The 26986-nt window shown below is 39.0% G+C and overlaps 1 protein-coding gene and 1 pseudogene across 2 annotated transcripts in view; both read right to left on the bottom strand.

The window, feature by feature from the left end:
- The window catches only part of MAN1A1 (mannosidase alpha class 1A member 1), a 162223-nt gene extending 146597 nt beyond the window's left edge, over positions 1–15626 (bottom strand). The window contains exons 1-2 of one of the 2 annotated variants that reach the window (XM_025864927.2): positions 15381–15626; positions 14256–15122 (exon numbers count right to left, since the gene is read on the bottom strand). In XM_025864927.2, the coding sequence (XP_025720712.1) occupies positions 14256–14876 (621 nt within the window). In that variant the 5' untranslated portion in view covers positions 14877–15122; positions 15381–15626. Of the gene's footprint in view, positions 1–14255; positions 15123–15334 lie in introns of both variants that reach the window. The other variant, XM_025864919.2, reaches the window with a different exon arrangement.
- Positions 15627–16407: 781 nt separating this feature from the next.
- Positions 16408–25958, bottom strand: LOC112814160 (large ribosomal subunit protein uL6 pseudogene; annotated as a pseudogene).
- Between the last annotated feature and the right edge of the window lie 1028 nt (positions 25959–26986).

Raw genomic sequence — 26986 nt, forward strand, 5'->3', positions numbered from 1 at the left:
CTCTTAGTCCCTGCTGATAAGCACAGTCACTTTGTGATGATTAAGGTGACTAGTCCCACATACAGTCCCACTGCTGCTATCCACCTTTGTGTCATTAGCTCCACTTCTCTGTGAGAGAAGACACAAAAGGACGGAAGATGATTAATAGCATGGGTAAAAAATATGAAAGAAAAAGACAGCTAAAACTAATACTTGATTACCTGTGGCATATTTGTAAAATCCTAAACCTCTATTAGCACATTAAAGCCAAAGTAGGTGATTTAGGTCAAAGCTTTTACTTATCAAGAACACGTACATCCAGATTCGTTTTACTGATGAGAAATCTACAGTCAGTTAACTCAAACCAGGTATTACAGCTTGTTAAACTTCTAGTCCCCAAAGAAGTCCCTTCTAAATGCCTACATTCTAATGCCTTTACCTTATGAAAAGCTGGGGTGTAATTCTCCAGATCACAGGTGGGTGGAGAACTACAACCACAGAAGCAACTACACTGAATCCCAGATTTACAGGCAGATTCTAATGCAACTACATTAAAGAAGCATTAAGAAAGAAATAGATGAACAGCATTTCCCCCAAGGTCAACTGTTTTTAAAACTCTGTATTTTGGTTCATCACACTATGCTCTATCTTGGAAGAGGACTCTTTCCTATTTATAAAATTACTGTTTATTTGATTTCAATCGATTTTAGAAACATTGACAAGGCTTGGGAAATGCAGGTATCTTTTCATTTTAACTTTTCCTATTTTCCTCACCACCAACGGCAAGCAGATTTAAAATTCTAAGGCTGGAAAAAAAACAAAACAAAACCAGATTGGAGGGGCATAAAAAAAAAAAAAAGCTAGAGAAAAAGGAGACTAAAACATACCCGCGGTCAGCAAAGGATACCTTTACCTCTCTACATTAATCAGTATTTATTAAATAAATCCTACTCTGAAATCTAACATGAAATAACTTAAAATTAAAAATATCATAGGTCAAAAGCTTTCTATTATTTTAGGTTGAATCATAAGAACTTAAAACTAAATTCAGCCAAAATGTTCTTCAGAAAGTCTTTAAGAATATAATGTTCCAATTAAAGGAAGTAAACTTTTAGAACGTTAGTTGATGTTCTGTTTCCAAATCTAATCCTCCAGGCATAAACTACAAAGTTAATAAAGAGCAGATTAAAACCAACCAAGAACAAATTATTAATTCCGTTTTTCCATTTCACTCTTCAATTCTTGTTTTAAATGCACTAGGAGTCTCTGCTGCAGACATAGTTAAAGCTGCAGCAGCTCTAATAATCAACGGATCTTATCACAAAGGGTGTCGATACTTTCTAAATGAAAGCACCATATGCCTAATTATTGAGCTAAATTTATACATGTAGCTATCTCTGAATGAAACATTTTCAGCCTTTCGGTTCACAGAATATTTCTTTCCATGCCCTTAAGGTATTTCTCCAGATTTCATTCTTCTCCTTTTTTCCCTCTCCCCCATTCTGAGCGCTGGGTGACACACCAGGCCAGGAAGCCAGAGAGAACTGGACACTGATGAATGGTCACACTCTCTATGGTCTTCTCAAGGATGAACATCACTTCTATGAGATAACAATTGAAACAAGGCAAAAGAATGCTTACTTTCCTGCCACAGGAAGCAGGAATTTTGGCAACAACAAGTGAGTAGGGAGGTAACAGCAGAAAACACAAGCTAGTATTGGTTAATGCAACAATATTGCAGCCAAGGCTTCCTTTTCTTTCCTGGAAATGACTTCTCAAATCCAGTTCCTTACTGACAACCCCTTTCTCAACAAAAGGCGGAGCTTATTACTCTAAACAATCCCTAGTTACTGATAAATACTATTTATTGAATAATGAATGCTATGTTCCAGGCATTATGCTGAGAGATTCACATACATTTCCTACTTCAATTCTCACAATGACTCTGCACAAAGAGAAACATTAGCTCCATTTCACAGGTATGGAAAGGGACGTTCAGATGGTTTGTGCTCTGTCACAGTGCCTCACAGTTAGACTAGAATTTTGGTGATATACTTAAATCGTTTCTCAATTTGGTTACATTTAAGACAAATTGCCTTCCATTGTTATATTCTGGGCTGTGAACCTATGGTACAGATAAAGGTGTCTCCACACTTAAGGGGTCTAACATCTAGTTGGAAGATAGCATATGTGCCCATGAAATTAGCAACCCACAGGGCAAAGCCAGAAATAACAAATGCCATGGAAATTTGGAAACCGGAGAGAGATCAGTAAATGTTGGGAATGTGAGAAAGGGCTTCCTGGAGGACATGGATGCTGAGCAAGTAAGAGGACTTCCGACCGAGAGGAATAAACTAAACAAGGCAAAGCCCTTAATTAGTTGTGTTTTGGAGATGGTAACTATGCAAGTTTAGTTCAAGCAGTTTAGTTTAACTAAAGCTAACGTCCCTCCTTATTTAAGAGCTATGACTCAAGAAGCAAACTGAGGCGGATTTAGAGAAGACCATGAGTGTCAGCCTAAGGAATGGACACTTCATTCTAGAGCAATGTTTTTCACACTCTAGTTACTGGACCAGACTTATCAGTCACCCGGGAACATGTTAACGGGGCCCACTCAGATATCCTGAGTCAGAAACTCTGGGGGCAGTGCCCAGCAATCTGGGTGCGTTAACTTGCCCTCCAAGGGATTCTGAAGCTGGCTGAAGTTTGAATCCCTACTCCATAAGTGTACTTGACAGATAGGTGACTTGAGAGAAGTGATATTTTAGGAAAACTAATCCAATAGTGATCTACAGAATGAGTTGGAAAAGGGACCATTTGCAAATTCATAAAATTCACAGAGCTTCTACCATGCAATTATTTATATGAGAAAGCCCTTTTCAGGAGCTACAAAATACTTAATTGGGAAACAGAAGACCAAGGTTCTTTCCCAAAATATCACACCTTCTTAAAGAGAAAATTTTTTATTAAATTCTAATTTCTCTAGTGGAAAATAACCCCTAACCTATTACTTTTCATTTCTGTGTGGTACCGTAAATATTACTTATAAAAACATCATTGTCTCAAAAATATTTCCCGGGTGGGGGGCAGGGGGAGACCCAAACCAACGTTAATTAGGTGTCTCATTTATAAAATTGAAATCTAAGAAAAATGACAACTCTTATTAAATGTAGTCCACAACTCTAGATAATAATGAACAGAAATGAATGAGGACTCTACCTAATTTCAAAATCACATACCTGAAAAACAAAATACCAAGTGTAAATATAAAGCAGGCTAACTTTTAAACAAAACAAACTTTTACATCCAATTAAGTGTTGACTTTCAAAGGAATATCACAAGTATCTACATTTATTTCAGCAATGTTACATCTTCTCAAAAAATTTTTTATGAACAACCTGCACAGCCAGTTTATGATCATATAAGAAAGTGAATACAGGTTTTCATTTTATAAATCACTGTGAAAACAACTTTAAAACGGGAAGAGGTGTTTCCTACGTTGATTGATCTTTATTCACTAGATCTGGTTCTGAATGCCTTTTGACTGTTATAAAATATCAACATTTCCCTCAAAAGGCAATGGCCTGTAGCCTATGAGGATACATAGAAGGGGCTCCAAAGATGGGTGGACAACATTTTTGGATTCTGTGATTATATAAAGTGGGGATAGATGTATAAGGTATCACACTTAACCTGAATAACTCCTCTTGGTATGTTTGCTTAAATAAGCACATTTATTCAACAAATATTTACTGAGTCCTATTATGGGCAAGGCCCAGGGTTAGCTGACCCATTGCATGCATGAGGGGGAAGCTCTTTATCTCGTTCTCAAGATGGTAGTCCTGGAAGAGATTCAGGACTACAAAGAGCCAACGTCACTGAGATTCTGTGCTCTTGGAGGGAGAGAAAACAAGTACTTCTAACTTGTGCTATGGCTTTATCTTACTACTGATAGAACACTTAATAGATGGTAATTTTTATTCACCCTAACTGCTAAAGCAGCTTAATGCGGTAGTTAATAAATCATCTTCATTTTTATGCTCCTCAAATTGCCCACCCATCCGGCTTTTTTTTGTTGTTGGTGGTGTTGTGTTTAAGCTACTGAGTTCTTCATCACACATTCTAAGCTAAGTAACCCCTAGGAGGCATAAATAATGAAGACTAACCAAAATGCTTAATATGAGTAAATGTACACAATGTATTAAATACACGCCAATTACTACATAAAGTTCCTTTTTACACTTAATAAGAATGCCTTATAAAATTGCTGACTTGGGCAAATAACTCCTGAAAACACAGTATGGACTGTTGAAGCATTTCCAATTATGAGATGAAAACCTGTAGTTGACTAGATACATTATAACATTTGACACTGCTAGTTGACTACAAAAATAACATGTCTCAGAGAACAGCATCCTAAATATTCTAAAATTACTATCATCTCAAGCCACAATTTATAAAAATAATATAGTACATTTATGTCAATCATTATTCACCGTGTTAACGCAGTCTCAAAGCCAAATTTAAACAGTTCTGGCGTTTGGCAGACTTTTATGAATTACCAAGGTCAGAATAAAAATACATTTTGAAATGTGCAACTCCTTACTATCTTACAAATGCATGACTAAAAACACATTATTTGAAGGAGTAGCAAAAAAAAAAAGCTCAAACTCATAAACAAATCATGCTTTTCTTTTATTCTCAAGATTCCTTGAACACAATGCATATTTATATTTAAAACACTAAAGGCCTCTAACATATGACATATAATGTAATCTTCCTTCTGTAAGAATTCAACTTTGTAAGACTTGCCATTTTCTGGCATCACTAAAATCACTTCTGAAATTCTACTTGGACTATTTTTGATCTTCAACTATAAACTTAAAATATTAGGAAACCATCCTGATGAATTCTAAAAAAAAAAAAAAGAAGGATCCCTCCCACCTTCCACAGATCTTCAGAGAGGCCAATACTTTCCTCAAATATCTGATGCCAAAGCCCAACTATAACCTAATAATGAATATGAGCTGAGGGGAGCTGTCTGGGTCTTAGCTGAGGCAAAGTGGACTGTTCCAAGGTGCTTGGTAAGTACTCCTATCAATAAAGAGTACTTTTTATCCTAAGTGACCAACCCAGGGAAAAAGCAAATTTTGTTGTAAGTTTTTTTGTTTTTGTTTTTTTAAATAAAATGCTGTCTATCACCTTCCTGGCCTTTGCCTCTTTTGGGAGCCTGTGTCCCACCAGCCATTTTGTTAGATCCACCTTCTCCAATGGACACCCTACTCCTTAGGCTTCCACGCTTTGCCTTTTCCCCAAATCCTGCCCCTTTAATAACTTCCTTGTTCTATCCAACTCACAATGAGGAAATGCAACGAGTCAACCAACACAGATGAAAATGTTGCTCAAAGAAAAGCAAATTAAATATACAAGATGCTGTTTCATCACCTATGAAATTTACAAAGTTTTAACAAACTACATTCACTGTATTACAACTGAAAGTATAAATTGTTTCTGGAAAGTAATCCCTCAAAATGTACTATGATCCTTTGACCCATTCATTTCCTCTTTCAGGAATTTAAGGGGAAATCCTACTTATGGGGGTCAGGGCAATGAAAAATAAGAGGGAAAAGGTGTTTATCTCAGCATATTTTTATGAAAACAAAAAACTGGAAATAACCTAAATGTGCAGGCCCAAGGGAATGGTTAAATAAACTATGATGCTTCTATCTCATATATTATGCTATCATAAAATGACACTTCAAAAGAAAATGAAAAAACACGTTTATATAGTGTGGTTATAACGTGGGGGGGGGAACCCCTATTTGCTGGGGCGGATTAGTGTTGGTATTACCTGTGACTAAGTGATAGGAATGTGAAGGATACATTTTTCTTTTTTCTATTCCTGTGTACTTTCAAAATGGTTTTTCCTAAGCCAGCATTGGTTTGCAATGAAATAAGACAATGAAAGACACTTCCTTCTTCTACAAAGCTAGTCTCACCTTGCTAAGACAAATCTCAAAGGATGATAATTTCTGCTGGGCAACTTGAGTGAAATACTTTTAACAGCAGCCTTTAAGAAGCAATACATCACCTCTGAAACAAATAATACATTATATGTCGGAAAAAAAAAGAAAGTAGGAAGGGAAAAATGAAGGGGGGGAAATCAGAGGGGGAGATGAACCATGAGAGACAATGGACTCTGAGAAACAAACCGAGGGTTCTAGAGGGGAGGGGGGTTGGGGGATGGGTTAGCCTGGTGATGGGTATTAAAGAGGGCACATTCTGCAGGGAGCACTGGGTGTTATGCACAAACAATGAATCATGGAACACTACACCAAAAACTAATGATGTAATGTATGGTGATTAACATAACATAATAAAATTAAAAAAAAAAGCAATACATCAACAAAAGGGAGGCACAGATGGTGAAATTTCAGGCAGCTGGGAATGAGATTTTGTGACTAGGAACACACCCCTGTGCTTCCTTAATCATTCTACAGGGCTGTCCTCTTGCCTTATGCCCTGACAGAGATCCAGCGGGGAAACACACCCCTGTAGCAGCTCCAGCACAGATTCTTGTGAAAGGGGAACTAGGGTCAGGCAATCATGCCCAAACATCAGTTCAGGGAAGCTGGACTGAATGAAGCTGGACTTGGCCACCCCCAGCATGGATCATAAGCAAGCCCTTACCTCCTATCCATGGGCCCTCTGGTCCCTCAGAAGGATCAAGTGCTCCTCGGAGGACTTTGAAAAGATCATTCAGTGGGAAAGGACTGGGTAGATAGCTTCCAGCAGTAGCTCACGGTCTTTGCCGGGCCTGAACTCACTCTCCCCCAGTCATTCACAGGTCCGTGTCCGTGCCCCACGGCCACACCGTCCTCATAACCCCTAGCCTCAGCAAACAGGCATCCCCACCGGCGCAGCGCAAAGATGTCCTTCGTGGCGTGGTGTGCTGTAATCAGCAGCGGACGCTGGCGTCCTTCCTCAGGCTCTCACCCCTCTCTTCCATGCTTCCTCCTCCACCGAGCACCCTCATGGGAAGGCCTGGGGACAGGACAGCCCAGTGGGAGACCCACGTACAAAAGCATGAAGACGTGCAAATGGAAGTTACTATAAGAAGGCCTGCGTGTCACGAAAGGAAAGGATATAGAGCCAGAGAGATGAGAACACAGTGGGACAGTTCGGGGACTGGGCCTTTGATAAGCTTAATAACCAGGGAGACAAAGGCCTGACGGAAAAAAGGAAGTGAAGGAGGCATTCTAGTTACAAAAGACAAGTGAATACAAAGGATGGTGGGCTTTTTAATTTTATTATCTCTGTTCTGGATTATCTGCAGGACTGCTGGGCTCTAATGTACCTAAAGCAACTGCCAGAGTATTCAAGACAGAAAGGAGGGCTGCACCTCTTAAATGCTCTTAAGCCTTGATCTCATTTGGTTTTCTTTCAAGCATCTAATGATCACAGAAGCCTTTATCAGGACCCAGGGTGAGTAGGGCAGTGCTGCCCCTTCTCCAGAGCCAAGGAATTAACCAGCATTGCTTTCTCAAGCAAAGATGCTCCTCTCTCTAGGATGGTCTCATTGGGGTTTCTCACTGCTGGCCTGCCATTCAGGGCTGCAGGGGGGGCGGGGGGGGGGGCGCGGGGCAGGCCAGCCAGCCACCAAAACGTAGGTTCTCATTAGAGTCAAGAAATCACAGGCGGAGTGCGGCCTTCAGGCTAAGAGGCAGCTCCCAGCTCTGACGTTAGTGCCTTGGGGCAATCTCAGGAAGTCAAGGCTCCCCGGGCCCTGGCTCTTACCTGGAAAATTAGGACTGGGCTTCAGGATCTCAGAGGTCTTTCTGGGCCTGAAACCCTATCAAATCTCAATTTGTGGCTCTCAGGGAAGGGCAAACTCTTTGAGTTACAAAGTACAACTGATTTATCTGAATTTTGATTATTAGATGATGGACTGAGCTCTGACTATAGCACTGATCATAATTAAGTAAATTTCTGTCAAGTCTGAAGTAATTTTCTTCTTACTTCTTAAAAACATTCCTCTGAAGATAAAACTAGCTCAAATGCACTTTCCCCAATTTCTCTTTCTATTTTGGGGAACAGTTTCAATGCCTAAGGAGGTATAACTCAAGCGCTGTGATTACTCTGAGAAGGAGCCACTTCAGGAATGGGCGCATCTGACTATGAGAAAGAGACGAATTCTTTCTCAAATACTTGAAGTACAGAAGCTGAAGAAGTATATCGTTTTAAAGATACCTAGAGTTTTTTTGGAATTTGGAAGGAATCTGAGAAAATCAGAGTTGACAGTAACATAATAAAATCACAGCTGTCTGAAAAGATCATCTTGATGAACTGGAAATGTATCCTTTTAAGCACCGAATTTGATTTGAACTGTTTTTGGTAACCTTTTGAAACTTCGTTTTCCACGTCCTGATTTACCAAACATTATGAAACAAAGTAATCTTAGATGGAGTGACTAGTAACAGTAATAATAGCAAGTAGCATTTATCATACATTTGCAACATGCCTGATATCATTCTAAGTGCTTGCTGTGTGGATGATCACATTTAAACCTTCTGATCCAATGAAATGGGTGCCCATTGTTGTCTTCATTTTACAAATGAGAAAACCGAAGCTCTGAAAGATTCCATCGCAACTTGCTTAAAGTCACTCAATGGAAGGGATTCAGGTCCTGGCCATCTGCCTCCAGACCAGCCCTTATCCCCACCATAGTGCTGCGAGCGGATGGAGAACAGGCAAGGTTATCCAGAGACTCTCTAGGACCTACTTGGGCGAAGAGAACTGTGCTCCTACGATAAAGAGCCCATAGATTGTTGTAATTTTTTAAATGTATGTTTACTTTTTAAAAAACACAGTCCTTCAGGCTAGCTGTCAATTCTTCTGTTACACATCAGGCAATGTCAAAAGAGTATGCACATGTATAGTTTGAAGAAGCTCCCCCATGCTGTTACACTCCTCTAAGCAGGCATCCCTCTTCTTGTCTCTCTCCTTTTTGCTTCCCCACCTCTCTTTGTAAAGAATGTACAACTGAATGATTACAAATGCCTCGGCTTCCTGCCGAGATCTTTATCAACAGAAAAAAATGTCATATCAAACTTTTCCTGGGTGGCTTTAAAAAGAAGAGGTCTTCTAAATCATGCCACTAATAAGATTTAAAAAATGACTATAGTTAATGTAACTTAACTAATATAAGGTCAAATTTATAATACTGCAGAATTGTGTTTTGTACTCATTCTACATTAGAGTCTGCAAATGATGAATATGGCCAGTCCATTTATATACTTCTGTGGCATTTTATTTAGGAGGCAAGCCATGTTAAGACAGTGAGCAACACTCACCAAGGATCCGGCTTCCTCCTCAACTCAACTCTAATCTGATTTCCGGAATAATTTCTGTCTCAGTTGCATCTACTGTAAAATGAACAAGCTGAGCTATCTCTAAGGACTTATACAGAACAATATGACTTAGAGCATATGTTTACTTTTAAAAATCAGAGAGTTAAAATCTTTATGGCATATTGTTGGTAAAAGAAAAAACCTGCATAGTTTGTATAAAGGATCTTTAAAAGCAGATTTGGGAGTGAGGGTTAAGGTGGGGCTGGTTAGCGGTAGTTCAATTATTTAACACTAAACAAGACACGAGGCTAAGAACTGAAGGGAAAAGTCATGACTTAATTTTCCCAAAGAAATAATTCTCTTCCTTAAACTACTAAATATTGGTAGTTCTACATTACTCTTTTGTCTGCTTAGGGGAGAGGCGTTTCATAGTATCTCTGGAATCCATGGGGTGGATGTTCCTATTTTGATCAATTGATACTCATCTTTGACAAACACACACATTTTTATGGTTTTGTAGGTTATAAAGAACTGAAAAGGTCACAGGTTCTCTATTGGGCTATGGGCTATATGCAGGGTCCAGTGCAATTCTGATCTACCCATGTATGTTTATCTCTCATCACTCACACTGATCTGTAGGTATTCCTCCCCTCTGACCTTGAGTCTGACCTTGAGACACATGCTTGAAACTCTCTTTACTGAAGAATTTGTACTACCACAGCTTATGGAATAATTCAATAAAATATGTAAGTTTCCCACTGAATTCCAACAAACTCAGATTTCATACAAAGGCACTTACTATACATGTGAAATACTAAGATAAATTTCTCAGGATGGTTTATTTGATCAGCTCACCTAAAAAATACAGAATCATTGACTCAAAAATGCATTTTTTTAAACCACTTTTCACACCTTAGCTAGGTTGTAAGGCCTATGAATTTTAAGTTACCTGGTAAGAGGAAGACAGAATATTCCTCTCAAATTATCAATAGCTTACAGAAAATTAAACTGAACATAATTGATCAACCATTAACAATCTTTTCTTGCTTTCATGTATTAAAGTTCAACAGTCAGGATCTACTCTACCACTTAACACTGCTGAAATCTTAACTTATTCATTTACTTATTAAAGAGAAAAAAATTTTACAAATACTCTATGACCTACCTGCTCTGGGGAAAAACCTAAGGGTGGGGGGAATCTTGCCTTTGCCTCTGGTCAATGTCAGGTATGTTTCAGAGTAGGGTGAGCAGAACAGGCAGGGTAACTCAAGGGTATTGAAGTTCCTCTGGAGTCAGGTCTTCAAATTCTGGCTTTTATTATTTTGCAAATATTATTTTCCACACCAGAACTACCCATACAGATAAATTGGAAAGTTAAGTCTTCAAAATAAAAGTATTTGTCTGGGTAGATTATTCCTACATCTGATCTTTAATAAAAGGGTTAATCATCAAAAGTTAACATAAATGATAGACTCAAGAACAACATAAGGCTACTGTGTAAGGCATAAAAATACATTTTAACCATTAGCCACCAATATGAACATTTTCTTTAAACTTATGATCATATAAGTAGGTCTGGAATAAAAAACTAAAGAATGCTTTGAGAAACCTAAAGACAACTGGGACTGCCATGGCTGACCAATCCTAAAGCCTTACCTGAGAGACCCCAAGCTGAGTCCCTCACCTCAGCCCCTTCACTCCTACCCCATTTAGGTTGGTGGAGACTCCAGTATGAGAAGGGAGGAATTCCCTCTGACAAGATGTCTTCAGCCCCTATTACTCAAGGACTCCCCCTAATTCCAGGAGATGAAAACCAAAATTATTCACCCTCTAAATTAGGATTATGGCTCTAACCCTAAAAGACAGTACAAGTTCTTTGTATAGGCTCAAAACAAAACAAAAAAAGAAAGAAAAAAAGCTTCCAGATTTTAAAAAAAGGGTTAAGGTAGAAGAGGATCTAGACTATTCGTTTAAAAATTCCATGGTGTTATTTAACTTCGGTCCTTCATTATTTTAACACTGCTTTTTAAAACTAAGGATAACTTGAGTATAATTTTTAAAAGATCAAACTCATGAAAATATATTCTATGTATCATAAAATTCAGGGAAATTCCAGAGTTGATTTTTTACAAAGTTTTCATGGGGCGGGGGGAGCATCTTGATTTCAATTTTAAGTATTACATCAAAGTTTTACCATCCATTGAATTAGTACTGGAAAGCATATAATGGCTTTTTGTGAAGGGAGCTAGGCAATATCCTATTTGAAATTATGACTGTCTCTTCTACGCACAAATTTGTTAAAAATTTACCAAAGTACCAGTAACACAATTGTGTTGGCATTATTAAAATAGTATTAGCTGTCTTTAAATTAAATTTACAAATTAAATGTTTGGCTCAGAAATTATAGTCTAAGCTCTCAACATATTAGACTTGCCTATACTTTCTACATTTTAGCTATAAAACTGTTAATACATTCAGGTGTACTAACACCTGAGAGAGCTTAAATATATAAAGAAAAGTAGAAAATACAGGGACAATAAAAATCAAAACCAAGACAAAGATCTACTGGTCCATGACAAATAGTCCACGGTGGTGCCAGAAACTGAATATAAAAGTGTGAAATTAAAGTGCAGTGCTCTATTTACAATAGGTAACCACTCTTTCCTTTCTAAAACTGAACATTTTCAGCACAGTTTTAGAATAGCATTTTTTTTTTTTTGGTTTACAAAGGAATGCATCTGTCTGCACTAATCTGATGAAAAACCATAATCCATTTCTTCCCATTAGCTTTTGACTAAATACTGAAGCTAATTATGCTAGCTTTTTTGTGTTCTCACGGCAACACGGAATTTCAAGGAACACATTTAGTTCCACCGCTTTATGCAAGACTGGGCAGTTTCAAAACATCTAAGTGCTAAGATGTTAGCACCACACAGATATACAAGGCTACGTAAATTTTCTTTACATGGCTAATTAAGACCTTTTGATTTAGAGAGACAGATAACATGGATCCAGTAGGGGTAGACAGGCATACTGTTAATATGCTGTCCTCAATTCCCACTGCTTCTGCTCTAAACGCACTTCTAATCACTATTGGTTGGTATGGATAGCTTTTCAACCTCCATGCATCTTTAGTATTTAAAATAATTTCCTTGGACAACTGTGATCTACACTACTGGCAGCTCATAGGAATTTAGAGGCATGAAATGTGTGAATTACACTGTTTTAAACTTAAGGGAAACATAAGCATATAGATTTAGAGTTAATTTACCTATGATTTTGTTTGGATATTTTTAAGGAGGATGGGAGATGAAGAGATGAGGGAAACTGGTGAGAAATAGAGCTTTTTATCTACTTTCCTGGTTTGGTATCCCTGACAGGATTTCATGGAGAAGGCAGTCTGCTACGGAGAAGTTGTCCGGGGGGCATAACATCCATTCCTCCAAGTCTGGGAGGTTCTATGCCTGAAGAAGGGTCCCAAAGCAGAAAGGCTGATGGGCTTGAAGGAAGCTATCTGCACAGAAGGATGAAGGCACCCTCTTTGTGCCTAGGGTAAACTGAAAGGCACCCAAATCTACTTTAACTTGCTCAATTACAGCTAAACCGAATTCATCTGGTCTTATATTAAACTCACAAATCCTGTAACAATCAAGCTGCCTCCATTCTGTAGGTACTCAAGCTAAATACCTCTTCAACTCAAAACTGTTTACTCTCTGAAAATGGGAGAATGAGGCCACTTCCTTTCCTTATTACCTACCCAATGTCAAAACATAAAATTTATTTTCACAGAGACCCTGACATTTTTTTAATGCCAAAATATTACTTCCACTTATAACACATTTTAGAAATCTGAATCAAGATTTGGGATGAAATGCTTTTAATATGGTTCCTACAGCTCTTGGATGGTGTTAAAATTCAGGATGGTTTAGTTTCACACAGGAGAGTAGCTGTCGGAAGGAGGCATGTCCACAAAAAGCCTGCTGACTGGTGACAGGTGACCAGGAGAAGTCCTGGCTTCAAGTCCTAACTTGGTCACTAACTAACTCTAGGGCTCTGGGCTCCTCAAATTTCATCTTTAAATTGACAGTCTTAAATTACTTTAAAGGTCCCCCTCAGCTTTAAGCCAGTTAAGTGGCCATATGCTACAAGTGCTAACTGAAAATTACAGGAAGTAAATTATGAAAGACTTATCGAAGTCCATGTTTGTCTTGGATTAAGTTTGTCATTTTTGTGTTGCTGTGGAGGCAAACCTGTTGCATCACATAAAATACTCTTTTTCTCACTACACCAGAAATGCAAGAGACAATTGGCTGGCTTTTTAAATTTTTCATTTTTTAAAATGTAAATAAACAACAGTGTGCCCCCTATGATAGAAAGTTCTCAAGTTTCACCTTTATAATCTATAAGTACACACAGGATGCCACCTGGCCGCATAAGGACACATGACTGAAGGCCAGGGAGTGCTGGCTTGCTGTTAGAACCTTTTTATCCTGGGTGATCAATGCTTTGCGTTTACATACAACCTTCATTTCAAGCCACGTCCAAGCCTCAATAGGGGGCTGTTTGGGACCTTCACTGTCAATGTTCTCAGGGATGATTAACCGTGTGGAGGCCAGTGAAAGAGGAGGTTTGCACACCACCTCACCTGCCCATGTATTTAATACCTACCTCAGGTGGTTTATGCTTACCAGAGCACGCAAATTAAAAGCAACGGGATTCAACCTCAGATCTTAATTGGCCACATCTACTGTGATAGTAAAAAAAAAAGGAAAACGAAAGAGCCTTTGACATTGCACCTGGTGGAAGCTGAAAAGCTCTCTGTCCCCTTACACTGTAATGTTACAGTCTTTAGAGTTTCAAAGGTTTGTCTTTTTCTCCCAAAAAAACGCTGCCAGGCGGGAGGGGTTTCCAGTACGGTGCACTCACCTCTTTGATCTTTACCCTCTTGTCGCGGATGACAGCGTCGGCCGGCTCTCGGCCAACCGCCCCGACTGGGGGCACGAAGTCCACCGGGGGCAGCCTCCTGAATACAGCCTTGTCACGCAGCTGGTCCTGGGCCACCTTCTCCTTCTCCAGCAGGATGTCTCTTTGGATCTCCTCGGGCAGCTTCTGCAGGGTCTCCTTGGCTTCCCTGAGAGCCCGCTCGTGGTTTTCGCGGATCCTGGCCAAGTTGTCCTCCAGGGCGGCCGCCGGGTCCCCGGGCGCGCCCTCCTCGCCTCGCCTGGCTCGCCCATCTGCCGCGTCCTCGGCACGCGCCCCGGGCCCGGGCTTATGGTCGGCGGCCGACTGCAGGGCGGGGCTGGAGTGGAACAGGACCCCGCTGAGCAGCTTGGAGGAGTCGGGCAGGAAGAAGATCGCCCCGAAGCAGAGCGTGATGAAGGCGCTGAACACCAGCAGGAGCACGAACTTCTCTGTCAGGCGGAAGGCGGCGGGGCCGGATCCCTTCCTGCCGCCGCTGCCGCCGCCGCCGAGCCCCCCGCCCAGGCCGCCGCCCAGGCCGCCGCCCGCCGGGCTGCTGAAGAGCGGCAACAGGCCCCCCACCGGCATCCCTCCAGCCGCCGCAGCCGCTGGGGTGCCCGCTGTCCAGTGGCCCTGCGCCGCGCCGCTCAGCAGCCAAACTTCGCCGCCGCCCGGCGTCAGCGGCTGCGGGGCTGGGTCCTGCGCATCCAGGCCGCCCGAGCCCCTGGGCTGGGCTGCAGGTATGCCCTGGGGAGACAACTCTTCTGTGGGTCTTCTCCCAGGGGCAGCTCCTTTGGCAAAGAAGCACGCGCGACAGACCGCTGGCCGCAGCCCCTGCGGGGAGAGAAACAGTAAAATGTAGTAATTACGGTGATGGTGATAAAGTTTCCAGCGGGTCTCCGCCCTCCGACGGCCGTGCGAGCCGCCGGGACAGCTCCCCCAGCGCGGAGTCGGGAGTCTGGCCCCGGGCACCGCCCTCGGAGCTCACTCTTTGGACTTGGGGTGAAGTTTTCTGGTCCCGGGGGGACGGGGTGTCCTGCGCACACCTGGAGCAGGGCCGCGTGCGGGCACCTCCTGGAGAGGGCAACACACCTCTGGGGCAGGAGGGACGCAGCGCGGGTCTGGGGGCTAGTCAACTTCGCCAGCTCCCCATCTCGGAGCTGGGACTAGCTGCCACGGCTTCCCAGGCGGCGGCTGAGCGTGCAGACCGGCCGCCCCGCAGCCTTGGTCGCCGCTCGTCTGGGCTAGCGCGCCGACCCGCGGGCGAGTAGGAGCGAGTACGGCTGCACGCCGCCCTCCACCACCGCCCCGCGAGCACTAATACCACTGCCGGTCTCCGGGTGTTCGGAAACGAGGGCGGTGACGCGTCCGGAGAGTGATGGCGCGGCCGGGCCAATCACGCACGGCTCAGGGACCCGCGGGGGCGGGGCCGAGGCGGGGAGGGGGCCGCGCGGGGCGGGGAGTTTACGGGAAGCGCAACCTCGCGGGGGCCCGGCCGGGGGCGGGGAGGTCGCTGGTCTGGGAGGCGCGAGGCCGGCGGGAGCGGCGGCGGGGAGGCCGCCTAGACCCGCGCGGAGGCCCAGGGCTCGAGGAAGCGGGCTGGGTTCTGGGTCGGGCAGTGTATCCTGCGTGGTCCGCGGGCCCGGGTCTCAGGGACTCGTTGGCCTTGAGTGGCCGGGGAAGTGCCCAGACTGACGCAGGACCTCCCTGCCGCCCCCTCGGACCCGCCCCCCAGGCCGTGCGAGGCCCCGTCCGAGGGGTCCGCCGAAGGACAGGTCCCGCTGAGAATCCTCCGAAGCTGGGTCGTTCTGAACGTGTCTTTTTCTCCAGTTCCCTCTTTTTACCCAAGACGGGGATTCCCCCGGTGCCTGGTAGCAGTCAAACCAAAAGTCCCCCGTAGAGAAGCTGTGATCGGAGAGCATTTGAGCTTTCTGGTCTAACATCCTTTTACGTCCTGAGATACTCATCGTTTTGTGGTTGCTTAGGATGCTTCTTCGTCTGCATCCTTTCTCCACCCACTTGAAGAAAAAAAGTTATATACCTCCCCCACCCACTCCCACTTTCAAAATTCATTTATCTCATAGAAGTTGGTCAAATTTTCCATTTAAAGAAGACAGTTTTATGCCATAGCTTCAAGTAATAAATTTGAACACTGTGTTGAAATTAAGTGTTGGATGTGATTACTTCCAGGGAAGTAAGGACTTGGTCCAATAGAGATTGTTTTCAAGACAGCATTATTGTCCAAAATGTGTTTGCAATTTCCCTGTTGCTCTAAAAAAAAAAAAAAAAAAGGTTATCAGAGAGGAAAAAGTTGACTACTGACTTCTCATTTCTGAAAGCTAGTTTGTAGCAGCCTTAGCCTATGCCTCCCCCTTCTCTGGAAATGTGATTTTCGCTCTGTTCCGGCTTGCCATTTATAAAACAAAGAGCTGGCAGTTTACAGCAAGATGCCTACAGTAGTTTCAGATGTAGACTGTATGAGAAAACACAAAATTAAATCAGAAATCCTTATTACAGTTTTCTTTTAACTGTTCATTTAAACCATCATTATTTGTTGTATATTTGTTTTGTGTAACATGAGTTATACCTCCAACGTTTCTGTTAATGGGAAATTGTTTGATAAAACTGACCTTATGGCTTGGTTATTCTCATAATTGCTATGAAATTCTACGCCCAGAAGAGTGCAGCATATCCAAGCAGGGTAACAAAGTTTAGAAGGACTGAAAAAGAAAACAAAATTTTTTTTAATTCTATGATAGAATAGTAATTTTTATTTTAAACTACATTTGCAAGTTGTGGATAGGCTGAAAGGTTTGAATCAGTGTGAAATAACACTGCTTATTTTCAGCAGCTTTAAAGTTCAGTTACCTCATGGATAGATAGGTAATAATTAGGGTTAATACCCTAAAAGCTAATCCCTTTAACGATTTATTATCTTAATTATTATGTTTTAGGAATGGAATTATCTCTTATAGCCACAAAAATATTTAGAAACTTTAAAAATAGTATACTAAGTATTCCAGAAAGGCAATACAAACTACTTTTAAGTGTATGTTAAAATGGTGATAAAAGGGGGTTGGAGACCTAATTCTACTTCTAGAGCTCTTTAATTTTGATACCAAACCAGTTTGTACGTTTAACTCATCGCCTATAGTGGAAATATTCAAAATTTAGCATATGGTCTTAAAGATGATTTTTTTTCCTAAAAACTTTAAATTTGATATATCTGTATTGTGTTTACAGCTTTTAAAATGATGGCTCTGTTTATTTCTGTTCCCCTTTATGAAGGTTACTTTAAGATTACTTTATTAATCCTGTATTTCTTATAAAACAGAGATTTATTATTAGTGAAGCTTAGCTTTAATGATTTGTTAAACAAGAAAATAGCATGGGTGGTTGATTATAGGATATGTTTTAGATGGGGCCAGTCTGTGTTAGGTAGGATGAGAAATATGTGGGAGTGCTCATATTTGGGCTATAGCAAATTAAAAAAAAATCAGAGAGAAGGTATTGGAAGGAACATATCAACTAAATTAACCCTGTAAAAACTTTTAAAATAACCACACAAAGTCCTGTATATTCATGGTAAAAGAACACTGGATGGTCAATAAATTAGAAATTGTATTTTATTGAAGCAAAATCTGACACTTTGCCCTGATTTCAATACCATAAACAATGTTTTATACCTTGAGATAAAGCAAAAATACAAGTGATGGTTCTCGTCCCCAAATAATAAAACCTTGACCCTGTCCCATAAATCCATACTCACCTACCACATCTACCTGAAGGTATGTTATGATCTCTGTGAATACAATGATTGTGACAAAGTTGCTGTTTTTTCATTATGAATAGTCTAATGCAAACTTAGCAACCTTAGTAATTCCGTGTGTTTTTTTCTGTTTAAATACTTGCTGTGTGTTCTGATTTGGCTAGCTAGTCCTGAAGTATGATTTTCTTGTACCTTTTGCAAGTTTGCCTACAAACCTAATTCTTACTTTTTCCTTTTCCAATGCTTATATCTCTGTATCTTTTTTTCATAATTTGTAAATTTTTGTGTTTCAAGATAAAATCTTAAGAATCAAGTAATTTTTTTAAAGTTGGTTTTGGTTAGAGATATCCCCCCCAAGGTGCAAAGAAATCCTCAAGTTATTTGACTGCTTGGATTTCTGCGATTTTAAAATGTTTAACAAACGGTACATTTATCTTTTATATTAACATGCCAAAAATTAAATATAGTAATAATTATAAACAGGGTTGGAGGGAGTGACAATGTTTTTATAAAAAGTATGGTGAATGAATATTTTATAAAGTTGTAAGTTCCAAAAAATTAAAGTGCAAAAATATTTCTTAATAGGAAGTTTCTAGAAGGTACTAGGTAGAAATTTATGGAAGAATCCTTTTGAGAAAAATAAAAATAAAAAGTAATATAACAAAAGAAATACACTTAACATACATGTGTAACAGTTAACTACTGAAATTGTCCAACACTATTAGATTTCTGATAAAATTTTCCTGTTGCTGATTTTCTACTTGTCTTCAAATTTCAGGTCAGAATAGGTTTTGACCTTTATTTAAAAAAAAGCCAAAATGTAATTTGTAAAAAAAATAGTTCATTGTGAACATTAATCTTGAATTTTCAGTACCTCATTGGGCAACTCTGAATTTTACATCAAGTTTATTAAGATAGGAATTAACCAAAGTTACAAAATAAACTGTTAGTAATATTTGTGGTCATTTGAGGAGCTATAGTTACAGCTCTGGTTCTTTTCTTTCTCACTCCTCAATTTACTTTGGAACTGGCCGTATAATAGATTAGTTTTATAAGGACTCCAATCATCTTTGTGTATGTGTGGGAGGGGGCGGTAAGAGGCTGAATCAATGAGACCCCTCTGTCCTTGCATGCTTCTGTTGAAATATCTGTTTTTGTTTTGAACACTCATTTTGTAAGTATTAGCAGTCCCCAATTTGAAAACATTGTGTTCCACCAAGTATTTGTACATTAGCTCTTTGGAACCTTCAGAGTGCCTCATAGAAATAAAGTTGTAAATGCTACTGTGGGTTGTAGTCTACACTACAAAGATCTAAGACTCTAGGGAAGGAAGAACGAAATGTTGGAAAAACACTGTTGCAATGCTAGTAATCAAAGTAGCATTAAATTAGAAAGTGTTTTATTTATCTTGAATGTTGGAGCCTGAGGACAAACATTTATTTGAAAGAAAAGGAGATAGAATGATTATTTCAGAAAGATTCTAAACCTACTTTCAAGGTCAGAAAGGTTTATGGAAGTTCTTAGGTATAGTGTTCCTTCATCACGTAAAGCTTTCTTCTGGTTTCAAGTGTATCACTAGAATTACTTTTATGATTTTTTTGTTTTGACTTGAATAACAAAAGGACTGAAAGAGATAGGTATAGGGCGATTTTTTCTGAGTTAAGTGGGCAAAAGTTTGAATGAGAGAGTGATTTATTACAGAGTACATGTATGTCCTTGGCTGTGTAACCATGGGTGATAATTTATCTATCTTCTACATCTCTCATTCTTCATCGGTAACATTGCTATGGCTCTTAGATTAAATGATATAACTAATGTGTTTGGCACAATAGGCATTTGAGAAATTTAATTCAATTTTTCTCCTTCCCTATAAAAGGAATTGATGTCTGGGGTAGTCAAAGAACAGTGTCTAGAGGATTCTTAAAAGGAAGAACCAGAAAAATGTGGAAGGAAGAAGTTTAGGATTATGTGGTTCTTCACATGGTTGTCACTTTTCAACTTCTGTCCTCCATTTAAGTAATATCCATTAGAGGTGTTGGGGGAACAGCCTCAGGTTTGGTAGGCAGCAGGTCCTACGAGTGTCTCCACTCTTTATATAAATAGGACCAAAAATTTGCCAACTAACAACTTTATAGTTCTTTAAACCTTTAGAAAATGTTTATGATGGCAAAGTCTCAAAGTGAGGAGAATGATATTACTGCTCAGTGGTTGAAGAATCAGGAAACCAAGGATTCAGGGCCAAAAGCCTGGGCAAGCCATGTCAACAATGACCTTTAGGAGCTCTTGTATCTCAAATGTTTGAAGTTTATGACTTGAGGCAAGTGTATTATTTCAACTGAGTGAAATGAAAGGAAAAAGTTTCTTTCTATGACCAGAGAAAAATATAAAATATTTCCTTAGTTTTTAGTTCATTAGATACATTTTAAAAAAATCACTTTTTCTTAAAAAAATGTTTCCCTCTTCATACTTCATGCTCTGTTCCATAAAAGATCATACCCTTTTCCAGAAAAACCAAATAAACTCAGAAGAGTTATAAGACATTATTCTGCCCAACTGAAAATTTTTTCATGAAATAAAATGAAATGAAATCACACGTGCCTGAGCCTGTTTTGGAGGAATGATCTACAACTATGATATGACAGCACCTGGCTACCCAATTTCATTGTAAAATAATTGTGCTGTTTGCACTACATATTCAGACTTTCATATTGTCCTTCAAGGTAGAACTTTGTCTTAGCCCTGGGTTTCTATAAATGGATAGGAATTCACTTACGGTTCTTTGTCCACTGAACTTATTTTTCAAATTCACTTGGAGAATTCTTTGGCAATATATAGATTCATTATGGGCTAAGGTAAAAGCAGATCTATGTTGCAGATTGTACCTGAACAAATTGCATCTACTGAATGTGTAATTGGTAGTCTATTTATTTAGTACAATTAATACTGGTCTCAGCTGTGGGAATGAGAGAGACATGTTGAAATTAACGTAGGAAAAGTGAAGGGAAGAATTCCAAACCTGTGACCCATATATCTGCTAGACTTAATAGTCTGGAACTGTCAGATCGAGTTTCTACAAATTACTACGCTTAAAATGTGCTGAGTTTGAGATACTTAAACTGGCTCTTAGATTATAAATAGTTTTTGAATATCCACTGAGATTGTTAGGTTTTCCAGTTTCTCCCAAATATTAAATGGGTATTATGCCTTCCACTATTATGATAGTATCATAGCTTGAACAGTAATGAACAAGAAATGAAATATCAGGTGCCTAAACTTGCCATCCATTTTACATTATTTTTTCCAGTTTCAACAAATACCAATTTATAGGTAATCTGTTTCACTTACAACCTCATCCAGTGCCTTCCCCAACCCCACTTCCAATATTTCAAAGCAAACTATAGTTGACCATTTCACTCATATTTCTTAGAAACTTAACCATTATCATCAAGCCAAAGATTAACTCCTTAAAATAAAAAATCCAATTGGCTCATTTTAAAACAAGATCTTTCGATATATTCCATGTGGTTGCTCTTTTTCTTAATTTCTTTAAGTCTTTAAACATAGTTTACTTTGAATACAGAGCCTGCACTTTTTTGATGGAGAGAATGTGTAGTGTGTAAGAGAAATCAAGGTTGAATGTTGTATTTTGCCTGAGAAATCGGAAGGTTGGAGTTTCTATCAAGTGAGATGGGGAAAACTGCAGGAAGTGGGGGTGAGGAGAGGGGAACCCTGATAAGTTACTCTAGCATGTTAACATATTTAAAATGTGACCACCCATGGAATTAGGAGAAGATGGAAAGGTTATCGGTTTCTAAAATATCAAGGACTAGCATACGGGAATAAATGGCTGAGGTGGGGTAGAGAGTAAGATTGAGAGGATCCTGAACACAAATTAAACTTACTAAAAGGCTTATCACTTTGTTCCACTCCTTAGCTGCCTTTTCACAAAAACTTACTGGTATCCAGACAAGTGACTCAAACACACTGACCTCACAAATATTCAAATCCATGACTCTGCAAAGTTAGATACCTTCAGGACCACCCCCAAAAGTTCCTCATCCAATGGTAAACAGCCACATGGTGTGGCCTGTTACTGGTACCATATTCCTCTTGCTGAAATACCCTTAATAATTCCTTCAAAAAACTAAATTCAAACCACTTCTCTCATGAAGTTTTACTAGAAAATAACTCCTGTTCTTTTCTTTCTGTTACTGTTCTTGACACACTACAATTTACTTCTGAATTGTTTACTTGCCAAATAGTTGGAAAGAATATTGGTTTAAGAAAAAGCCCCAAATCAATACAGCTGTTATTGCATCTTTAAAATATCACAAATAAGTCTGAAAAATCATCTGGCATCTTACTGTTTCCATAGATGGATAACTTAGATCTTACTCCTCAGCCTACTGACCTATTCCTTTTTCAGAAACAAAGACACCATCCCCAAATTTTCTGATATCCTTGTTTTTAACTGTTGTGGCTTGCTGAATCAAAGCAGCTGAGTTTGATACAAGTTCAATGTCATTTCCTTCAAGCATTAAACTCATCTTTCTGGGCTTGAGATACTGAACAAGCAAGACCCGGCCTCATCCGAACCCTGTTGGATGTATTTTTCACCCAAGAAATTTTGGATTTCAACAAGAGAACCATTCTCCTGAGTAACAACATTGATGGGGAAGTGAGCACACACAAACCTCATCTTGTAACGGAAGCCCAGTGTAACGCCCTTGACCATGTTCTGTATACGACTACAGATAGTGCGAACAGTAGCCAGTTCTTTTCTATTTCCCACCATTTGTCAACTTGGAGCCTCTTCTTTATCTTTCCAAGGAGACTGAGTTCTACATTGATGTGACTGGAGTCCCTTTGCAGAGTTCCTCCAGGGCCCTTCACGAAAACAGTGTGTCTCTTCAGAGTGATGTTAACATTTTCTGGAATGTCAACAGTCTAATTGCTGAGAATGGTCTTTATTCTCGTAGTAGATGCGACAAAGAGAGCCCATTTTATAGTCTTAATATTAAAATCCACATATATCTCTGGGGTGCTGGGTGGCTCAGTCAGTTAAGTGGCTGCCTTCGGCTCAGGTCATGATCCCAGGGTCCTGGGATCAAACCCCGCAACAGGCTCCCTGCTCATCGGAGAGCCTGCTTCTCCCTCTCCCTCTGCCTGCCACTCTGCCTACTTGTGCTCTCTCTCTATCTCTCTGTCAAATAAATAAATAAAATCTTTTTAAAAAAATAAATAAAATCCACATATATCTCTATCAAGAATTTAATTTCAATATTCTTAAAAGTAAGTAGCCATTATAAGGAATTTAGTTTACTTAAGTAATCCTAGAGCTAATTTCATTTATTTCATAGGTGTTCATAAGGTAGAATAAATTACTATAAGAATAAAGTTAGGAAATGTAAATTTGTAAAACTTTTTCAATTAACTAATAGGCTACATATAATGTTCCATTAAGTACATTAAAAAAATTTTTTAAGATTTTATTTATGTGACAGAGAGAGAGACAGTGAGAGAGGGAACACAAGCAGGGGGAGTGCGAGAGGGAGAAACAGGCCCCCCGCGGAGCAAGGAGCCTGATGTGGGGCTTGATCCCAGGACCCAGGGATCACGGCCTGAGCTGAAGGCAGATGCTTAACGACTGAGCCACCCAGACACCTCCCCATTAAGCACATTTTATTAAGTGTATATAGCATCATCATTTCCCTCTCCTTGAAAAAACTGTTTTAAATTCACATACACGGCTGGTGGAATGAAAATGGTGCAGCTGCTTTGGAAAATAGTCTGGCAGTTTTAAAAGGGTAAATATAGAGTTACCAAATGAACCAGCAATTCCAGTGCTAAGTATATACCCAAGAGAAATGAAAATATCTGTGTACATAAAAATCCGTCCATGACTATTCATAATAGCACTATTCATAATACATAGCAGCATTATTTATAATAGCCAAGGGTAGAAGCAACATAAATGTCCATCAACTGATAAAATATGGTATATCCATACAATGAAATATGATTTAGCAATAAAAAGGAATGAAGTACTGATACAAACGGCAACATGGAAGAACCTTGAAAACTTTATGCTAAGTTAAAGATTGCAGACCACATATGCTATGGTTCCATTTATAGAACTGTCTAGAATAGGTAATCTAGAGGGACAGAAAGTAAATTAGTGACTATCTTGAGCTGGGGTGCTGGGGGAGTGGAAGGTCACAACTAAAGGGTACAAGATTTCTTTGGGGGGATGATAAAAATGTTCTAAAATTAATTGTCATGACAGTTGCATGGCTCTGTGAATATGTTAAAAAATATTGAATTGTACACTCTGGGTGATTTTTATGGTATGTGAATTATATTTGAATAAAGCTATTAAAGAATGTTTTCCTTTCAGAACTATAAAAAATCTTTCTCAAGAACCATGGAATGCCTTAAGCAAAAAATAAATAAATAAATAAATAAATAAAGTTGACATCATACTAAATTGTATTATTAAATATTTAAGCTTGAAAAGTAGGAAGTAGAGAGTATAAAGTCAAGAAACATCTTCAAGACCACAGAGGAAAATGCTAGAATTTTTCAGCTTGAGAAATACATACTTTTATTGAGAAGTCAAACCAAGGGAATGTTTTTAAGTTATGAATCACTTCTATACTCCACACTCTTTCCTATTAAGTAAAACATAGACAAGTAATAGCATTCATATTTTTTGATGTGTGGAAAATTACTATTAAGTTAACTGTACCTCACAGCACTATAGTGAACAAAACATTTCCAGGAGAAGTTAACTTGCTCAGAATAGGCAGCTTAAACTAAGCAAAATGATGCAGGGGCAGCAGAGTTAGATTAAAAATCAGAAAATCTATTTTTTTTTAAAGATTTTATTTATTTATTTGAGAGAGAGAGAATGAGAGATAGAGAGCACAAGAGGGAAGAGGGTCAGAGGGAGAAGCAGACTCCCTGCTGAGCAGGGAGCCCGATGTGGGACTCAATCCCTGGACTCTAGGATCATGACCTGAGCCGAAGGCAGTCGCTTAACCAACTGAGCCACCCAGGCGCCCCAGAAAATCTATTTTTAAAACTAGCTCTCATTTCTGTGGATTAAACATTTAGCTTCAATTTCTTCTGTAAAATCATGCAGACTCCTAAATTGAAAGGGTTGTTGTGAAGATCAAATTATATATTGTATGCATATCAGAAAATGCTCTACAAGTATAAGGTATTATAACAACTATTAATAATAATACTACTTATTATGTCATATTAGTTAAATATTTGTTATTATTAATTCAATATTATAATATACTAAGTTTAATAAAATATGTGTATTAAAATAATATTAATTATTAATATAATAGTATTTTATTAATATTAGTTAATTATTATTAAGTACTTGGGGAACCTAGTATCAGAATTCTAATACAATAATCATTGGGAAGACCAGAGAGATGGAATTTGTATCTATCTATTCTATCTACCTACCTGTCATCACCAATATCTTTAAATGAAAAATATTTTGAAGAATTGACTATTCTATTTTGTAAAGAAATTATGGATATTTAATAGGGCATATTATCAAATTCATAGCAGAATCTATATATGACTATTCTATGTTCAGTTAATCCTACCAAAATAAAAACCATTATCCTGCATGCCTTCAAGAAATAATAAAAACCAGGACATCCTGAGAAATTTTCTATTTTTCTCCTTTCTTATAATATTCATACTCCCATTAAACTTACATTTTTCCCTCTTAAATTGATTTTATCTTTTGTATTTCTATAATTTTATATTCTTATCACAAATATAATACATATTTACTATAGAAAATTTAGGAGATATGGACCAACAAAAAGAAGAAAACTGAAAATTCTTACGATAACAATGTGTTTGTACATATCGCATAAGGCGGCAGAATTATGCTCTCTTTCAGGATGTTCAAATAAACATTTTTTTTTCCTGGTTTGCCTCCCTTCTCCTCTGTCCTGCCTTTAAAAACTTTATTTGTGGTGAGTGATATATCTCTTTCCCCCTTGCCCTTGAAGGCAGCTGTGTAATGCTTTTGTTAAAGCCCTAAATTTTCTCATTTAAAAACATGGAAACAAATGGGAAATGGAAGAGGTTTTATCACTGATTCTCTCCTTCTGGTCACTACGGTTTTCTGTTTATGCTGACTACCTATTTCTTTACTTTCTCTTGATGCCAAATCATTAAAATGCGGTAACTTTTATTTTAGTACAGAGACGTGTTTTTGTAAAAATTTGGGGAAATAATGAAGGAAAAAAAGAAACCAATTCTTCCCTCCTCATAGACAATCATATTTAGTATATTTTATATCTTCCTTGTCATTAAAAAACATACATATAAAGGCAAAAAATTTTTAAACACGTAAATGTAAAATAGCTAAACATTCAGGTGCAGTTTCTTTTTCAAGCTACAGAAATTCGGCCTGTGGAAAGGGTTATTTGAACTAGTCGAAGAGGACTTTTCTCAGCACTGGCTGGGCTACCCTGCCTCTTCTGTTGTTCATAGATTCAAATTCTCCAAACCCTGTTTGGCTGATTAGAAGATGTACTTACTGTCCAGTTTTGGTTATGATTTGCTTTCCTCCTTGTTTGGAAGTTTTTAGTTCAATTTAAAACAGGGTTGCTGGCTTTTTTTTTTGGCTGTTGTTTTGTTTTGCCTTACCCCTCTCATGCTATCTACGGTTAAAAGAAACTGGTTTATTGGTTCTTTTCACCTCTCAAAGTAGACTTTGTTGTCATTAATTTCCTTCCTCAGTGTTACTGATCTCTCTAAAAAATAAAGATGCAATTCTGGGCACTGCTCTACAACAGCCTTTCAAGACATTTTGGTGACCAATCTTAAGTAAAGACAGAGTCCTTTGTCATTTCCTAAGTGCCTCCCTGTCTTATGCATTACCTGT

The sequence above is a fragment of the Callorhinus ursinus genome, unplaced genomic scaffold (assembly GCF_003265705.2).
Source record: "Callorhinus ursinus isolate GAN/ISIS: 27379988/994484 unplaced genomic scaffold, GSC_fseal_2.0 scaffold6, whole genome shotgun sequence".
In the NCBI taxonomy this organism is placed as follows: Eukaryota; Metazoa; Chordata; class Mammalia; order Carnivora; family Otariidae; genus Callorhinus; species Callorhinus ursinus.